We start from the raw sequence: 20,239 nt of genomic DNA on the forward strand, positions 1-20,239 counted from the left end.
GCACCAAAGCGGCAACGGGAACACCAAAGCTAGAACCAGGGCTGGATGGGGCTCGCCGAAGCCTGTGCATGCCAAGGGGGTATAAGAACGCGGACAGCCAATTTTGTATGCGAACACACCCTGCGACGCCTGCATTAGTGTAATGTTACGTGCTCTTCAGAGGCCTCCGTTAGCCATTACATGTGTCCTCCTGGAGCAGTACTTGTATATATATATATATATATATATATATATATATATATATATATATATATATATATATATATATATATATATATATATATATATATCGTCGCGATTACCAAAGCACCCCGCAATGAAAGAATGGCTGTGGCTTAGCTAAGGTTAAGCCCAGGATGCGAAGCATACTAGCCTTTATTTTAGTTGTTGAACCACTGTTTAGCCTGGTGAACTGCTGTTGCTTGGCTATATTTGGTTCGGCTAGATGAAGAAACAACTCATGCGTTACTCTGCTTCGCCTTCAAGAGTGGAACGCGACAGCGTTCCCGTCGACCCGTCAAGGGGTGTAAAACCATGGGCTACGGCGCATCGACTACGCGCCCCGCATTGGACGCGGTGAGCGTAGAGCAACGCAGCGTTCGGCGCGGCAACGAAATTTGCGCCTGAGCAAGCGACGCACGCCTGAGCCTTAGAAGCAGCTCGCTTCTAAGGCAACACCGCATTCACTAGAGGCGCTTTTGTACCGCTTTGAAGCATCGTACTCGTGGCTCAGTGGTAGCGTCTCCGTCTCACACTCCGGAGACCCTGGTTCGATTCCCACCCAGCCCATCTTGCAAGAATTGAGCCAAAGCCACCTAGAAAATCAGTCTCTGTAGCACGCCGCAACCTTCGCTTCCCATTCCAACGAGCAGCTCTGTCTCCAGCAGGCATCTCACCTCGTGAGTGTCTAGCAGAGGCAAGCGCAGCTGCTTATAAACCGTCGCGACGCCGCGAGCGACGGCGCGAGTTGGAGCCCCAGCACCCCAGGCCCCAGTTCTCCTCTCTCGTGACGTCACGGTGTCACGTGCTATTGAAGGCGACACCGCCGCGCCTTAGGAGCTGGGTTGAGCTCTCGTAATATGCTTCGCATAAAAACGGCCCTGTTGCCAGGCGTTGCTGACCGCACACGGCCGGAATCTCGCATGCGCCGACCGAACAATAGTGTCCTGCAGGTTCGTATGAACCTACGAAACCACGTACACATACTTTCAAGCTGTCAACACCTGAAACTTTGGTAATTACGCGCGTGTTTGAGTACACCGCGTGCTTGCGTCGTGTTTCAGCAACACGAACTCTCAACGTCGTGCGCTTTACGCCTTAAATACGCCTTGAATAGGGGTCATTTTCTCTATTTCTTCCGCTATTCCAACACGAAATTCTAAAGGCCAGTTACCGACTGACAAGGAAAGATCTGGATTGAAAAAACTGCTCCGCAGGGCTCGAACGAACTTTTCTGCGGATTTCCTCCCGTAGCGTGTTAGCCGTCGTCTGCTACGGCAGGCCCACCACCGGCGGCGCCACCGTCGAGGCCACGCCAAGCGGAGGAGGAGGGAAGCGAATGGCGCTACTTTGGGAAATTGAGGGGTTTTACAGGATGGATGGATGGATGATAGTGGCTCAACTCTTTGAATCGGGCGGCGGCGGCGCGCGCCACCTAGCCTTTAATGGTTCTGTATGCATGCAAACCTTTGCTTTTGCGTTGATATTGTCCACCAATCAGATAGTCTCCGTTTAGTTATTTCTACCTGTTCAAAGTCTATTCTACTTTCACTGTCTTTGAAACCCAACGCTTTCAATAGTTCCCCGTTAAATTTTTCTAAGCACTCTTAGAAAAATTTACACCCTTTGGGGCTTATCTTGTCCCACAACAACAATCGTCAGCCGTCTTGCCCGCGTTTCCTTTCTCTAATGCGGCGAGTCCGGTACTTCCCAGCCACGAACGGCATGCGCGTTATCAGTGTGACGCAGCATTCTCGACAGGAAAGTAGCGGGCGCCGAGTTTTCAGGAAAGGAAACGCAAGCAAGGCAGATGACGATTATTGTTGTGGGACCAATTTACACCCCAAAGGGTGCAACAGTTTTAAGAGTGAGTGTACAAGCAAGTATCAGGTGTTCAGCCGTTTCCTCCTCCTCTCTACACGCCTCGCACACCAAATGTATCTCCTGGTATCTGGCTCGGTACGCTTTAGTCCTCAGTACACCTGTCCTGGCTTCGAACAACAATGAGCTTCCCTTAGAGTTATCGTAAAAATTTCCTTTGGATATTTCTTGCTTAAACGTCCTGTATGTCTCCAATGCCGATTTGGTTTGCATCTCTGTACTCCACATACCCCTCTCTGCCTCCTTAACCTTTTTCTTGACAGATGATTCCTTACTTGTTCCCCCGCTACTGCCCAAGTATTTGCTTGTCAATTTTCTAGTCCCCTTCTTCCACCTCGTGTCAACATTCCTCGTGTATCAGTAACTGAAAACCTTCCTAGCCCGCCGAATTTGCCCCATTTTTCACAATCGCTCCTCAAATGCTATCTTGCTACTAGCCTCTCTGCCCTCGAAAGAAGACCATCGCAGATCCCCCTGCACTCCAAGATTTGGTGTCTTGCCATGTGCTCCCAGAGCGAGCCTACCCACACCACGTTGCCTAATTTCCAACTGTTGCCGGGTCTCTGTTCTAATACATAGAACTGCATTGGCAAAAGTCAGGCCTGGTACCATTACCCGCTTCAATATCCCTCGTACTACCTCGTACCTATTGTAGTTCCACAGTGCCCTACTCTTCATAATCGCTGTATTTCTGTTACCTTTAGTCGTTAGATATTTTTCGTACTCTGTCAAATACTCAATGCCATTATTTATTCACACCGCAGGGTACTTGTATTTATCTACTATCTCCAGCGTGGCCTCCTGTATCTGATGCTCGCCGCAAATGTTATCATTAAAAATCATGACTGCTGATTTCTCTTTGCTAAACTTCAAGCCTAATCTGTCTCCTTCTGTACCACATATGTCCATTAATTCCTGCAGATCTACAGTGAAAGGCTCCATAGCGCCGCCTCGCGGCCGCAAAGATGTTACGGATTTTCCGCTTCACGCTCGCGCATGCCCGCGCGCTCCCTCGATCCACTACCCGTACTCTAGTACATCATACTTTGTTTACTCGATATGAGTGAGTGTTCTGTGCACGACTTCACGTGGTTCTGCGGTGGAGTTGTGGTGGCTGTGTTTACGGCACGTGGTGAGCGAGCAGGTATACAAATTCATTTCCCTGCCGCTGTCGCTTACGAACACCTTCAAAGGTAAACATGGATGAGCGCACGAATCGACTCATTATACCTACGTCCATTGCTTTCTTTGTTCATGTTGTAGCGGAACGCTTGTACACACGAACAAGAAAAAGAGCGCGGGAAGAGGAGGATCTTGTTTTTGCTCTGGCGGCATCGCTCTATCCATTGCTTTAGTGCCGATCCTTCTAAATAGACGTCTCCCGCCTTGTAACAATATGTCATGCGCGAAGCTTTGCATCCGTGGTCGACATTATAACAACACTAATGCGGCATATTACACAGGTTGTCTGTCTGCCTTAATTTTGTATGCTGATTTTAGGATATCTATTACGAGCCACCCAGACAAACGCTACAGACTCGTGATGCCTACAGCTAAAAACATTTTTCCTGGTTGCGCGAGGAGCACATATTTCACATTGCGGCAGTTACGCGGTGAAGTGCTCAAGGCACATATCCCTGGATGTTTGTACCGTCATTTGTCTAATTTGTTTTACTGTGCTACTGCTGTCGTTACAGCTTCGGCTGATCTTAGTTGTGCCCGTCAAGATATAGGCCATCTCTGCACCGTTGACAACAATTAGCCGCAAGTGCTGATTGCTGCTGGTTGGCTCAGTCCAGAAACAGGTATGTATATGCATTTGCTCAAGGAATTCTGATGCTTCTAATACTTCAGCTGCACCAGTAAAGGAAGATTGAATTAAGTGTCGTTTGACTGATGCGTGACACCTATTCACTGTTGTGCCATTCAGGTGGCAAGGCATCTTCAGATCTAGGCCAGTAAGGCCGAGCAGTTATCTGTTGGAAGTTCCCACAAAGCATTAAATTCGAATATAAAATTGTCTAGGCCAGAACTCTTATAATACTGTAGTGCCCTTGGTGCCTGATGTCATCACAAAAGAAACAGTAGAAAAATCCACAAAACTTGTGTAGAGGTGTCCCGAGACAATAAATCATACAGAAGTAATTATGTTACGAATTGCGACTGAACATCCACAGTTGTGAGTAATTTCACTGTGCGAATACTGTTGCTTTTCAGCATATTTTGTGTCAATTGCACTATCACTTGCCAGTTGCATCCTCAATGTCTTGACTCATTGTCATAAGACTGTGTCTAGCTGTACAATGCAGTTGCTGCGCCACAAGCTGTCAGTGAATGGTGGTGAAAGTGTTTATATATCAGCTCTCGTACATAGGAAATGCCAGTCGGCCGAAACAATGGCTTAAATTGTGTCGGCATCAGAAATAGCTCTGCAAGGCTGCAGGTATACTTAGATGTCTCGGTGTTTGTCTGAGTTGTGATCGGCAACTGTTTCTATATTGTTTGTATGGTGGTATACTATTGAAACTTTGCCACTTGCTCTGGGCTTTATGTTTAGCAGTGTTGTGTACTCTGCATTTCATTATGACATGGACGTGTAGCTGCGATGAAATCTTTTGAAGTAAATTTCTTTGACTTTTTCGATCATTTTCGTTCTTAGTTGGAGGTCTGTAATGGTTGGTGGTCGGGCTCTCCTAGGAAAACATTCGTTCCCTTTTCCTTGTTCCTTCATTTGCTTGTTCTTTTGTTTGTTCACCGTTTCATTCCTTTAGGCTATTCCCTTACATTGACAGTTATCATCTATGGACCCTGCACATTTTCTTCACAGAAGTTCACGCTCTAATTAACCAGTGTTAGATATGGAGCTGGTTCCTGCGATTACTTCGAGTTCCCCAGACCACATCGGATTGCAGCACAGCTAATTGAGGAATGCAGAAGCAGGAAAGCGCATTCCAGAGAAGCGGCCAAGCAGACAAGTTTAAGGCAACGAGTTTACATGCCAACAAGTTCGTGAGCCGCCGGGATTAGCAGGTGGGCATCCGACAATGAAGCAGGTGCACGAGCGCCCCCCCGCTCCTTCTCCAGCCTACAAGTGGATTGCCAGTCTGCGAGGCAAGACAGCAGAGAGCCCCGCCAGGTGTGACCCCGCGACACGGGCGCCTACCATTGGCTGAAAGTGGCGTCATCGGAGTGGACTCTCCTATTGGTCAAAAATGACGTGACTTGCAGTGCTCGAAGGGTTTATAAGAAGCCTTCCAGAGAGACCTGAGATGCTGGGACATGCCCTGATTCCCTGATTCACCTCTCTCGAACTTCTTGCCGCGGGCCGCAGCGTCCGAGTTGCTGCCGGCCCGTAATGAGTGTACGCCTGTTAACTGACGCTCACCGTCCCTGTACATAATGTAGAATAAATCCCTCCCAAGGTTGTGGGTTTTCATCCGCGAAGTCCGTCCTCCAACCCCTACATCTGGTTGGCAGCGGTAGGATCGCCTCCGAATGCATCAGCTGGTGGCAGCGCTACGTATCAACCTTCGTCGAGACAGATCCTAAGGAACCGGGAAGAGCGAAGAAGAGAGAGCCTTCGTCGAAAGAGGTCCGAAGAGACCTGGAGTATCGAAGAAGGAGCGAGCCTTCGACCCAGGGAGTCCGGAAGGAACCGGCAACAGCGGACGAACGAACCGGATGGCAGGGTGCTGCAACCGTAAGTGAGCGCGTGGTTTTTTTCCTTATGATTCGCCAGACTCAAAGGTTGTGTGTTCAATTTTGATAGTTCTGGGAATCGGGAGTTTGTTGCATTGTGTGTTTGCACAAATTAATTAAGGAAAACAGTTTTAACCACCTGTCGGGGCAGCTGCCATGGATCTTAGAAGGTTGACGAGGTTAGACTTGTTGTTGGTGTGCGACGATTTGGGAGTTGAGGCGGACGAACGGATGAAAACGCCAGCTATCATAAAGGCTATTGAAGATAGTGGCAATGATGACAAAAGCATTGAGCTTGCTTGGGAGGTGATACAGGAGCCACGGGAGCGAGAGCGTCGTGTACGTTTGCGAGAGCGTCGTGAGCTTAGGAGTGAGCGTCAGCGTGAAGAACGCGAGAATGAACGGAAGCAGGAGCTTCAAGAACTTACTCTTAGGTGTCAGCGTCACGAACGTGAGAAGGAACGCGAGCTTGAGCGAGAGAAAAAGTATGAGAGAGAGAAGGCAGCACTGATCAAAGAGATACAATATTGTGATCAGTTATTGGCACAGAGACAACGGCTGTCTGAGAATTCTGTAGGAAGTACAGAGCAAGTGTCTAGCGGATTTTCGCCAGAAGCCGACGAAAAGAGTAGTGCCTGTGACATTGACTGCCGATTAATAAGTGAAGGGAAAAGGCTAGCTGCTAACGACGCCTTAGTGGCAACAGAGGCCGTTAAAGGCCGCAAGGAGAGCGACGAGGTGCTGTGCCAACAGATGACTGTGGAGACAGCTAGGCCAGCTGCGAACAAATTGGCACAGTTACCGAGCGTGTGCGTCGCTGGTAATGTTAGCGAAATTGCTAGCGAGGAAAAGGGCACTGCTGACCCGACAGAAGCGAGCACCCATGTCAGGCCAGAGGTGCGTGCAGAAGTGAAGTGCGAGCTGGACGATGCAGTTGAGAATAGTTCTCGGGGTGGCGAGCTCCGTAGCTCACGAGAGAACAACTGCATTGTTCAGGGATCGGTGCGGCTCTCCGCCAGTCTAGATAGCCTAGAAAGGGATGGTTCAGTTAATAATCATTCGGACTGTGCGCGTGAGACAGCGATCGATACCGACGGGCTGTGTGCCGATGCACAGCGTGAGCTGGGCAATGTAGCAGAGGGCAGTTCGCAAGAGTGCGAGTTGTCTTACTCGAGTAAAGCCTGCTGCATTGTGCCAGAGTCGGTTGAGCTGTCCGCCAGTCGAGGCAGAGCGAGTGTTGATTTAAGTGAGAATCACTCAGACTGTGCGGGTAAGAGACCGATCCGGGCCGACGAAATGTGTACCGGCCAGCACGAAGCACGAGGCGACATGAAAGTGAGTGCGAAGAGAAAGCGCCGTAAAAAGAAGCGCGTTAAAGACCGAAAGTCGGTAATTAAGGTAGCGCCGCCAAAGATGGCGAGAAACCCAAATGGGCAGGGCGCGAGGGAAAAGATGCGGTCGTCTCGGACGATGTTGACGCATCGAAAACGTTCAAGCCACTGGTCAAAGGGGGACCGCGAAGAATGTTCTGCGCGGACGCGGACAAAGGGCACGAGGCAGTTAAGCTCCTCGTCGTTCCGTAGTTCTTTTAACAGCTCAGCGTGCAGTTCGAAGAAACGCAAGGTGGTAGGACGAGGCCAGGTGGGGAGTGGCGACGCGGTCAATCGAGTTTGTGTTGAAAGCGGGGCGCGAGGACGCAAATTGGCAGGAGACCGTAACGTCTTGGGGGAGCTGACAGTGAATCAGCCCTTTTGTTGTCTCTCGGCAGCCAGAGTAGCTTTCAAGCCGCGACCACAGCGAGGACGGCTCAGAGTATGAGTCAGACATAAGCGTTTGGCAAGGGAGGCGAAGAGCCCTTCCGTAGAAATGGAGTGTCTTGTTTTGTTGTTTTGAGCATCGGAAAGTTTTCGCGATATGAGACTTGGATTTCTTTCACTGTGTAAAGGTATGCGCTTTGTTTGTGTTTTCGTTTGAGAAGCTCCGTGCTTTGAAAGATGAAGTTTATGTAAACATGTAGTCTCGCGAGATGCTCATTAATAAGTACATAGGCTTTCTTTTTTTTGTGTGTGTGAGTAACCTGAGGGTCAAGGTTACTGTTGAGAGGCCTATCGTAACGCGCGTGTGTTTTATTTAACCTTCTTTCTTTTTAAGTGTTGAATTTTCTAAGGTTAAGCGCGTAGATTTTGAGTGAGTGCATGAGTTGCACTGAGAAGCGTTCTTAGTTCCTTTAGCGCATGTCCTGTGTGGACGGAAGGAAGCAGATTTATGAGTGGGTTGCTCGTGTGTGTTAGGGCAGCCGTATTCTGACTTCTCTGATAAGTATGCGTGGAACGAGTTATTAAGACGCATGATTTTAAGGGTTCTGCGGAGTGTGTAAGTCCCGCAAGTTTAATTGTTCGTTTATGTCACGTGTCCTGTAGGACTTTCAGGAAAGAAACGTGAGTAAGCGTGAATGAAAAGTTTGCCTACAACGCAAGTACGCGTTTTGTTTAGTGACCACAAGGCTAGTGCGCTTGTGATTACGTACTTGTGAGGTTGACCTGATTGTTCAGTGGCACCATTACGTGTGATAAGTACGCCACTGCGATAGATTGGAAACATGCTGTTCGTGTAGTTAGGCCACTTATGTTATGTTCGGCTGTTTTCATTTGTTGTTTGCATCCTCAACGACCCTTTTGTTTTGCAACAACAATAATAGTCTGGTCTTGTGGGCAATCGAGGAGAAATGGATAGCTGTTTGGAAGGGTGGTTGGAACTGTTTTGTCAAAATTGGGGAACTAAATGATCAGGGTTGATTTTGACTCAGTAATAGCCTGGCGAGTCAGGGGTGAAGAGCCTGCGCTTACGCGTGGTGCAGCGCTGTGATGTTTGGTTTGTTTGACGTATGTTCTCCAGGGCCCAGGATCCCGAGGGATGTCAAACGAGGCTCGACCCCAGTACCCTGCAGCTTCTTTCAGCGTTCCTCATGGCCAGCGAATTGAGTTCACCGGCCATTCAGAACTACCGGGGCGAGGACGAGCTGTTAGATATGGAGCTGGTTCCTGCGATTACTTCGAGTTCCCCAGACCACATCGGATTGCAGCACAGCTAATTGAGGAATGCAGAAGCAGGAAAGCGCATTCCAGAGAAGCGGCCAAGCAGACAAGTTTAAGGCAACGAGTTTACATGCCAACAAGTTCGTGAGCCGCCGGGATTAGCAGGTGGGCATCCGACAATGAAGCAGGTGCACGAGCGCCCCCCCCGCTCCTTCTCCAGCCTACAAGTGGATTGCCAGTCTGCGAGGCAAGACAGCAGAGAGCCCCGCCAGGTGTGACCCCGCGACACGGGCGCCTACCATTGGCTGAAAGTGGCGTCATCGGAGTGGACTCTCCTATTGGTCAAAAATGACGTGACTTGCAGTGCTCGAAGGGTTTATAAGAAGCCTTCCAGAGAGACCTGAGATGCTGGGACATGCCCTGATTCCCTGATTCACCTCTCTCGAACTTCTTGCCGCGGGCCGCAGCGTCCGAGTTGCTGCCGGCCCGTAATGAGTGTACGCCTGTTAACTGACGCTCACCGTCCCTGTACATAATGTAGAATAAATCCCTCCCAAGGTTGTGGGTTTTCATCCGCGAAGTCCGTCCTCCAACCCCTACACCAGCAATCTTACCAACTAGAGCATAGGGCTTGTACTCTTCCTAGCTAATATTGCACACCTTTGATAAAATTTTGTCATGCCTCCGTTACTAAAGGAACCCATTTCTTGAGGAGTTGTACGTCACTGTTCATGACCTATAGGAAGGTTGAGCATTGTCATTCCCTCGCATGGCACATCGTATCAAGGCAGATGTGTTAAACATAAATATAATTATGGGGTTGTATGTGTCAAAACTACAATCAGATTATGAAGCATGCCGTAATGGCAGACTACAGATTTTGACACCCTCATGCTCTTTAACGGGTCCCTGAAATGGTTCAAGACCCACTGTGGTTGCTTAGCGGCTGTAGTGTTGGGCTGCTACACATGAGGTTATGGGATGGAAACCGGCCACTGTGGCCTTATTTCGATGGGAATGAAATTCGAAAACGCCCATGTTGTAGGTGCGTGTTAAAGAACCCCAAGTGTCTCATATTTCCGGTGTTGCCCACTACATTGTGGCTCATAATCAGATGGCGGTTTTGGCACATAAAAACAAATTTTTTTTTTAAACGGTTCGAACAAGTTTTGTAGATGCATAGCGTACAGTAAACATTCGCACTGCAATTCTCCATAGCCGTACATTTTCTCCTAAACTCATTCGCCGAGTGTCTCAAATAGGTTCTGCTGTCGTAAGCCTTCCACAAAAAATAGGTTGCTGTGCTTTTGAGTATTCAATGTGGATTGTCCTTTGTAGCCCTTGAAAAATACTGAACCGGAAGGGTTACTTTGTGTTGCTTGGCTATGCGCCTGTATTTATTCTGTTGTATTTACCTCTTGCTCTTAATACTGTAACAGGGCTGCAATTGCCCCACCTATTTTCTGCAGGCCTCACAAATGCGATGAGCCTAGCTGAAAGCATCACTGCCAAAAGGGTACGCCACGTCCCTTCAAAGGTCCTTGGTCAGTTCGAGGTTGGCATGCAGCACAGCTTGCCTCTGGCTGACAAATCTGTTGACTGTTCGTTGAAACCAGGGAGTGAGTCTAGGAGCGTGCAGACGACGGAGGCTGTGGAACAGTTAAGCTCCACCTCAGGTGGGCAGTGACTGGCATTTCTCTTACATTTGCTTGCTTGTGTGTGTGTAGTAAATGGCCATGTCTGCCTAGCTTGGCACAACTTGCTCAAGTGTGCGACGTTCTGCTTATGATGACAAATTGACGGGTTTTTTATTCTTGTCTGTATACTGATTGAGGCAAAATGAAAAAATAATGCTCTGCTGAGCACACTGAAGCCCCTTAGATTGCAGAGCTTAATGCAGAGCCGTCTTGAGGTGGTGTTGTTGTAGCCCTTACATTGCTTTATGATAACCTTACACCCAGTGAGTCTTAGTTATGTATTCATCGGTGTACGAGTGTATGACCATGAATATAAATCAATGTAGATTGTAAGTTGACCTCTGGGTTTGATGTGAATAAAATTCAAACAAAATTATTTAATGCAGTCAACTATAAAACATACCTTGTTTCATCAATATGCTCATTCATTGAGCGAGCTGAATATGGCACGGGAACTGTAAGGATTCTCATCCTGGGACAGGTTTTGGTGACGACATCCCACAGCACATCATCGGCGATGACTAAGCGGTTCTATGCATGCCCAACGCTGCCCTCAAGCAATGAGCAGCATGCACTGGGCTCCTCAGGTGCTTGCCAGCAATCGCCCCAGACGATCTGTACACGTCTTGAGGTGAATGCTGGTTTTGGTGCTCTCCCGTCGATAGCAGCTTCAGGTTTTTTTTGCCGCATTTACAAACTGCAGTGGCCAATGGGACCTCTTTTGTACCAACAGTTTGTGCCAGTGGATAGTTATTCCTCCACTGGCACAAACTGGATAGTGCCTGGATAGTTATTCCTTATTGTAACTTTTGTTACAATATGCTATCCACTTTTGCTGATGCGAAAAGGGAAGCCTTTTCCCTATGAAAAATGAGGCACTAGTGAGCAATTCAAATGCCTTTGCATTTAGTTGAATCTGCTGTCATCACGAGAACTGGTCCACGGTGCTCACAAGAGCATTTCATGACACTGTCTTCAAGTTCACCGTCAACAGGGTAGCCATTGCACAACAAAGCCTCCAGTGAAAATCGACATTTGCTCTGTTTTACTTTCTATTCATAGAAACGAAACGGCACACTGCCATAATCATGCTTTACGCTTCCACCCGTTTTATCACATTGTTTTCAAGTGCACTTATAAAGCCCTGACATGTTATTTTTGCCCTCCTTGCAGTATTTATTCGTGTTTGGACAAAGTTTGCAAATGTGACAAATTTGCCACAATAATGACAAAAACTATGATCCTTTCTCCACTTTGACAACTACAAACAAGAATGCTTTATTTTGTTTCACAGTATACTACATGACAGACACAGGAAAATCGTGCTAGTTATTGTGCGACAATTGACCAAAGCGCAACCTCTCCGTGGTAATTCAGGTGCATGCAGTTGAAGCTTAAGATTAGCAGAATGGTTTACGACCTGTTTAATAACAGAAAGTGGAATTCGAATATGTTCTTTTTCACAGCATAATAATGATACAATCACCGACCAATTTTTTGGAAACCCTATTTTCTGGGGCTGCCCGAATATTCGGACTCTCCCATATTATGGCCACGTGCTCTGTATACAGTCGCCGACCGTTTATTCGGACCTCATGGGCACTGTGGAAATGTCCGAATAAACAGGTGTCCGAAAAAGCAGATAAAGAAAAAAAAAGAAATCCTTTATTTCCATGCACTGATTCGGGCTCGGCAGTAGGCTTGGAAGAAATCGTGAATGCGCGGTTGCACGCTGTTCCGTTTAGGCGCAATGAGATACAGTCGCCGACCGATTTTCCGGACTCCAAAAATTCGGGCATGCCGGATTATTCGGTCAGCTTCGCGGCACCGCCATTCTCCCCATACACCATAATGTATAACAACTGCCGAAAGTTCGGACACCTTGCAACCTCTCGTCTGATTTTTCGGACACTCCTTGAGCCAACTCGATCGAGAGCACCATGCACCGATTCTGACGGGCGCATGGTTCGACGTGCTGAACGCCATTTTTGTTTTGAACGGAGCCTCCTTGCTGCCCCACGAAGTGGCGCTACTGGAAATCCCCGCTCATCATCATCGTTTCTACTGGTTCGACAGAGTGGCTCTACAACAGTTCCGCTTTCAGCTTAGTAAGCCATGTCAAGACAATCCAGCAGCTGATCTGTTACTTCGCGCACGACGCTGCGAGCAGGCCGCGTTTTTCGTTTGTGCGACTGGTGTCGGCACGGTGGTGTTTGCTTTGTGCGCTGTGTCGAGGTTTCGGTGATGCAACGCAACATACGGAAACATCGCGTCAAGTGTCTAATGGCGCCGACAGTGCCCGCGCAGACTGCGCTGGGGAATGCCGGCAAGCGGGTGCCGGGAGGCCTAAGATTTGTCGCCTTCCGATGTGCTCCCTACTGACGCGGAAAATGTTCTGCCGAGACCTGCGCAGTGGTTGCATTGCGACTCCGGACACCGTCTCATTTGACAGTTTCACAGGTGCTGACACTGCTGTACTGACGTGCGCAGAACTCGACGACGGCGAGATCATTCGTCAAATTTCTGCTGCACCGCTGGACGATGACTCTTGAGTCAGAAGATGACGCACCATGTGCTACGCTGCCGTCGCATGCAAAGCGTGTACAAGTAGTGACTGTGCTTTCAGCCACCTATAGTGATCGTACGACCCTCTCCGAGATCAGGCTTATCTGATTGCGCGTAAACGGAAAAAACCGGCGTGCAACAGCGCATTTGCGATTTCTTCAAGCCTACTGCCGAGCCCGAATAAGTGCGTGGAAATAGAGGATTTCATTTTTTTTTTCTTAATCTGCTTTTTCGGACACCTGTTTATTCGGACATTTTCGCAGTCCCCGTGAGGTCTGAATAAACGGTCGGCGACTGTAAGCCTGAATCTCGGAGAGGGTCGTACGGTCACTATAGGTGGCTGAAAGCACAGTCACTGCTTGTACACGCTCCGCATGCGACGGCAGCGTAGCACATGGTGTGTCATCTTCCGTTTCAAGAGTCAGCGCCCGGCGGTGTAGCAGAAACCTGACGAATGATCTCGCCGTCATCGAGTTCTGCGCATGTCAGCACAGCAGTGTCAGCACCTGTGAAACTGTCAATGAGACTGTGTCCGGAATCGCATTGCAACCAGTGCGCAGGTCTCGGCAGAACATTTTCCGCAAACATTCCGCGGAAGGCGACAAATCTTAGGCCTCCCGGCACCCGCTTGCCGGCATTCCGCAGCGCAGTCTGTGCGGGCACTGTCGGCGCCATTAGAGACTTGATGCGATGTTTCCGTATGCCGCGTTGGATCACCAAAACCTCGACACAGCACACAAAGCAAACACTACCGTGCCAACACCAGTCACTCAAACGAAAAAAAGGGGCCTGCTCGCAGCGTCGTGCGTGAAGAAACAAATCAGCTGCTGGATTGTCTTGACATGGCTTACTAAGCTGAAACCGGAACTGCTGCAGAGCCACTCTATCGAACTAGGCAGAAACGATGATGATGAGCGGAGATTTCCAGTAGCGGCACTTCGTGGGGCAGCAAAGAGGCTCCATTCAAAACAAAAATGGCATTCAGCAAGTCGAACCATGCACCGGTCAGAGTCGGTGCATGAGGCTCTCGATCGAGTTGGCTCAAGGAGTGTCCGAAAAATCAGACCAGGGGTTTCAAGGTGTCCGAACTTTTGGCAGTTGTTATAAATTGTGGTGTATGGGGAGAATTGCGGTGCTGAGAAGCAGACCGAATAATCGAGCATGTCCGAATTTTTGGAGTCTGAAAAATCAGTCAATCACTGCCTCTCACAAGTGCGCCTACATGCATCACACTGCTGTAATATCACTCATGGTGACGCGCGACTCTGTCTGGTCCACGGCAAATTCGTCCGAGAAAGGCGCTCGAGACAAAGAGGGACCAGTGAGCGAGTTAGTGCGAGCACTCAAGCAGGGTGGCTCCGATGCGGCACATGGAGCACTCAACTGCGCTTGGAACAAAAAGGTGCCAGCGAGCAGGAGCAGCAGATTGGAGGGGCTAGTAAGCACCTGCTCCACATGCGCCTCAAAGAGTTGAGAAAACCAGAAAAACGCATGGCAAGGACTAGGGGGTACACATCCAGGCGGTCGAAGTGACAAAAGGGCTGTCCAAAGTAGGGATTGCTCCTGTTGGCCGAAAGCAGAGGGTACGTACCTCATGCTATAGGTGTTATCCGCGTCGATGGACATTAAGCACATGGCAAGGGGATCAAGCAGGAACGACGGCCATAAGGGGGCCTGCATTTATGACATGCTGAAACAGGGTTGGGTGGTAGTTATGTGGAAGTAGGTTTGCACAAGGCTCACCGTACGAACGACGGTCTGGGAAGGGCACGACGCTCCTCCACCCCACAACGCACAAAGGCGCTTGGGCAGGGTTCATCGACTCTGATACGGCGCAGACAAGGCTCCAGAGTCAGATTGCCAAGAAGCATGGGTTTATTCAACCAAGATATAGCACAGTTTAACAGTCACTGCGCTTATGGGCAAAGGCTCACCCCAAGACTGATCGAGTATGTGTGGTCCCTGCAGTAGGGCAAACTGGGAAGCGGACCACCAAGTGTGAAAACGAGAAATTGCGGGAGCAAGGTCCTTGTAAATACCTCGTTGTAGGCCTGTGAGCATCTTCCGTGGCAATGAAGCACTCAGCGGATGAGAGCTCAGGCGGAGACGGTGCCCGGGGACCGCCACTAGGGAGGCCGATTGAGGCGCATCTTTGTGACACTAGCTCGCATACTAATTTGACCTTGGGAGGGAGAAGCACAGTTTGCGCAGAAAATTAACTTCGGTGCGCTAGCTGTGTCAGCAATCTTGCGGTTATGATGGCGGTTCCTGGAAATCAAGCTAAACACAGTGCAGGAGCTGGAGGAAGAGGCACAGGAAGGCACCTCAATCCCCACATCATGCAACGTATGGGGAACAGATGTCAGCGACCAGCCAAATGGTACAACTCAAGTTAGCCCATTATTCCTACACACCTGCCCACTCGCCTTACATTGTGCGAACAGTGTGGCAGATACGGAGCCTGTCCCGTAACCATCAGAAATACAAGTGAGAAAATTGCTACCACATTTGATCCTCCCGCCACCGCAGCGGGGAGATCAATCAACACTGGCGAAGCGGTGTTCGCAACCACAAACTGGTGAAGCAGTGTTCGGAACCACAAGCATGGGTACAACATGTCAACGACAGAGTCAAGGCTTTCTGTAGACCATGCACAACCACAACAAGGACACAAGCTGCTACAAACATCATTGTACAAATGACTACGTTACCATTGAAAACTATCGCTGCTAGCAGCCACCCTAGCTTTGAACAGACCCACGTGAGCACTACTACAGTCGCCGACCGTTTATTCGGACCTCACGGGGACTGCGAAAATGTCCGAATAAACAGGTGTCCGAAAGAGCAGATTAAGAAAAAAAATGAAATCCTTTATTTCCACGCACTTATTCGGCCTCGGCAGTAGGCTTAAAGAAATTGTGAATGCGCCGTTGCATGCCGTTTTTTCCGTTTACGTGCATCAGGTAAGCCTGATCTCGGAGAGGGTCGTACGATCACTATAGGTGGCTGAAAGCACAGTCACTGCTTGTACACGCTCCGCATGCGACGGCAGCGTAGTACATGGTGCGTCATCTTCCGACTCAAGAGTCATCGTTCAGCGGTGCAGCAGAAATTTGACGAATGATCTCGCCGTCGTCGAGTTCTGCGCACATCAGTACAGCAGTGTCGGCACCTGTGAAACTGTCAAATGAGGCGGTGTCCTGAGTCGCAATGCAACCACTGCGCAGGTCTCGGCAGAACATTTTCCGCGTCAGTAGGGAGCACATCGGAAGGCGACAAATCTTAGGCCTCCCGGCACCCGCTTGCCGGCATTCCCCAGCGCAGTCTGCGCGGGCACTGTTGGCGCCATTAGACACTTGACGCGATGTTTCCGTATGTCGCGTTGGATCACCGAAACCTCGACACAGCGCACAAAAGAAACACCACCGTGCTGACACCAGTCGCACAAACGAAAAACGCGGCCTGCTCGCAGCGTCGTGCGCGAAGTAACAAATCAGCTGCTGGATTGTCTTGACATCGCTTACTAAGCTGAAACCGGAACTGTTGTAGAGCCACTCTATCGAACCAGTAGAAACGATGATGATGAGTGGGGATTTCCAGTAGCGCCACTTCGTGGGGCAGCAAGGAGGCTCCGTTCAAAACAAAAATGGCGTTCAGCACGTCGGACCATGCGCCCGTCAGAGTCGGTGCATGGTGCTCTCGATCGAGTTGGCTCAAGGAGTGTCCGAAAAATCCGACGAGAGGTTGCAAGGTGTCCGAACTTTCGGCAGTTGTTATACATTATGGTGTATGGGGAGAATGGCGGTGCCACGAAGCTGACCGAATAATCGGGCATGTCCGAATTTTTGGAGTCCGGAAAATCGGTCGGCGACTGTTACTCCATCAAGGACCTCGTAACCCTGACCTGGTCTTATGCGACCGCACCGATTTCTTGACCAATGGCTCACCGTCATCGACCGGCCGAGCTATTTTCCACTAACTACACCGAAGGGTCCGCTACTGCCAAAGGCGTCCAATGACTCAATGTTAGACGTCTTAAGGGGGGACGCGGGTTTTACATCCCGAAAAATGGCAAAAAAATGATTTTTTGAAAATCACACTTTCAGTTTCTATAACTCTTTTTCTATCCGACTCCAAAATGTCATCCATATAAACCACATAGAAGTGCTATAAAAAAAATTGTTTTATCAGCCAAGGTGGCGAAAAATTTCGCGGAAAACAAGAAAGAACAGCGTTTTTCACGCCACAATATCTCGGGAACGGTGCGTCCGAGTGCTGCCATCTTGGTCTCGTTGGAAAGCGCATTTCTCTGTCTTTGAATCTGCTCCTTCAGCGATGTCCTCCTTACAGTAAGAAGCGCACAAAGAACAAATGATTGACCGTCACGCCGGAGTCTGTGATTCGCCGCGCCCGCTACGTGACTCCAGCACGGTTTGCCATTGGTCTGGCGCTCGCGTCGTCTGCTCGGCTCTTTGCACGCGGACATCGCAGTAACGTGGCCGATTGCTACGCTTGTGGACGTTTCAGACTCTCGGCTAAGCATTCCGAGCATTCGCGACACAGACTTCGCGACCTACCGTATTTACTCGCATAATGATCGCACTCACGTAATGATCGCATCCTTGAATTTTGTCGTCAAAATTCGATTTTTTTTATTTCCCATGTAATGATCGCACCCTGAACTTGCCGCAGCTATATGTCGTGTGCCAATTCTAGCTAATAATGATCGCGCTTACCATCTGTCGAAGGCTACGCGAACGACTCGTCTGCACGCACCAAACATTCTTAAGTAGATGCCTCATTTCATTACTTTCATCACTTTCCGTACTTACATGGCAAAAAGAGGTAAAACCAAACTTGCCTTTATTATGGGTAGGCTTTATAATGGTTGTGGTCTGCAAAAACAAAAAAAGGCGCCTTTCGATTCTTTTCATATTCACTCGTGAGCACGCAACAAATCGCGCGCGGCAATGATAGTAGCCACGTTTACACTGATACGTTAAAAGTGTACCCTATTCATACGCCGACGCTTGTAACACATCTAAGATATTCGCCTACCCTTAGCGGAAACGTGCCGTGTTAGGATAGTAGTGGAGACTGATGCCGCAGTTTCCGCAGCACGCCGGCCATGGGTTTCTGTCACTGGCAGCTAAGTGCGCCCATCTGTTTCAGTCTCCTCAAAGTGGACGTGGCTACGTTATTGCTGCAAACTTGCCGATATTAACGATATTATTCATCACTGTTACGGAAGAAACTGTTTCAATGCACGTAATGTACTCACGAGAAGAAAAAGAAAGATCGCGTTTGGCACGTTCGGCTTGCTCCGCCGGCCGCCATTTTTGTTTTGGTGTCCCGCATCCCGCAGCAAACGCGGGACGGAAAAAATTTTTTTTTTCGCGGGGAATTTAACCCGCGTAACGATCGCACCCCTGAATTTGCGTAAATTTTTCTGACAAAAAAGTGCGATCATTATGCGAGTAAATACGGTAGATTCATGTGTGGAATCCTCGGACATGCAACTAAGCCTTTGAGCAGTCGGTGTTTTGGAATTCATGACGAAGCACATAGCACACACAGTCCTCGGACATGCGGCTAAACATTTCGCGCATAGGGAGTCTCCGACTCTGCGATCATGCACATCGCGCGCGGACTTCTCGGACCCTCACCTAATAATTTTGTGCATCGGCGCCTCTGACTGCGTGACTGCACGAACAACGAGTGTCAACTCCTTGAACTGCACGGCTAGGCCTTTCGCGCGTCTGCACCTCGGACTGTGTGACTAAGCACACCAAGCCTCGACTCCTTGTATCTGCGGCAAGGCATTTCGCGCGTCGGCACCTTGGACCGGCAACCAAGCCTATTGCGCCTTCACTCTATGATCATATTGTCACAATAGCTCGTAAGAATATCTATCATACCCCCCCCCCCCCCACCCCCCTTCATAAAGAAAACCTCATCATGAGCTCTGTTCACTAGGCTTCTTGGGATGGCACAACATCTGGCTGCAGAAATGATAGAGGCATCATACAAAAGTACAATTCTGGAAAGCACCTAGCAGCTGCATATCTATAACTGGCTCTCTGAGCCTAAGTTCCAAAGTCATTGTTAGGTGAAGATGACTTGGAAGGCTGCTTACAATCAGCCTTCATTCAGTAACATGGTCAATTCTACAAAATGAAAAAAATGCCTCACTGATTGTTTTGGAGACTGCTATCAATCAGGCAGCCTGCAGGTACAACACTGGAACTATATTCATGCCCACACAGAGTTCTGCAGCTTGGTTTGAAACCCAGGCACCATGGTCTTTGTAGAGAATGGTGCCTAATAAAGCTCCTTGTGCTAGTTCATTGGCCAGTGTGCTATTATTTTGAGAGTGTGCAGTCACACATTTAGTATGGCCGTTCTAACAAAACATAGAGCTTCAAAACGATGCCATTTGTATTTCTGTAGATTCACTTCAGCGAAAGTGACATTTGTTTGAAACTTCGAATGCGTTTATTTCAGTTCGATGTTTTTGCACACCGTACTCAGCCTTACAGGTGTATTGTCTGGGTTGTTTTTGGCCAAAAATGACAAGGGAGCTAACATTTTATTCGTGTTAAAATGATCTTGGGGCTGATGCTTTTTTGATTACTCTTGTACCGTCATGAAAATTACATTCAGGTATAGTACTCACTGCTAATTTGAAAAAAATGTTCATAATAAATGCAAAATTGTTATCCTGTCTGTAAAATGCTTCCAAATGAATAAATATAGCATCACCTCCTACAGTAGGTTTTTAGCAATGGTTTCATGCATTTAGTTTTTGGTTAAGCAAGAAGGAATCATTGAAAAGCCCCGTAACGAGTATGAAATTAATTTGACTTTCAACCTCAATATTTTATGAACTGCTACAGCTATCAAAAATCTCATTAAAGATCTGAAATCAGCATGAAAAATTACCCCAGACAGTGGAGTTTGTTAAAGATTCACCAAAAAGTAAGAAAAAAGTTTTAGGACCCACATTTCCCCCTTAAGTCACGTTTGATCGAAAGTGCTGCGGCACTGTCATGATGTACAGCAGATCGTCACGCTGGTGTTTTAGTGGACACCTTCCTGGTGCCTAAGTCGAGAACAAGAATGACATGGACAACTGGCTATTGA

General features: G+C 48.6%; 1 protein-coding gene across 1 annotated transcript in view; it reads left to right on the top strand.

The window, feature by feature from the left end:
• Nucleotides 1-3,073: 3,073 nt before the first annotated feature.
• Nucleotides 3,074-20,239, top strand: part of LOC135896033 (zinc finger protein OZF-like) — a 29,896-nt gene continuing 12,730 nt past the window's right edge. Inside the window, exons 1-3 of the mRNA XM_065424352.2 lie at nt 3,074-3,293; nt 3,798-3,905; nt 10,304-10,510. Of these exons, the coding sequence (XP_065280424.1) occupies nt 10,318-10,510 (193 nt within the window). The 5' untranslated portion in view covers nt 3,074-3,293; nt 3,798-3,905; nt 10,304-10,317. The remainder of the gene's footprint in view (nt 3,294-3,797; nt 3,906-10,303; nt 10,511-20,239) is intronic.

The sequence above is a fragment of the Dermacentor albipictus genome, chromosome 8 (assembly GCF_038994185.2).
Source record: "Dermacentor albipictus isolate Rhodes 1998 colony chromosome 8, USDA_Dalb.pri_finalv2, whole genome shotgun sequence".
NCBI lineage: Eukaryota > Metazoa > Arthropoda > Arachnida > Ixodida > Ixodidae > Dermacentor > Dermacentor albipictus.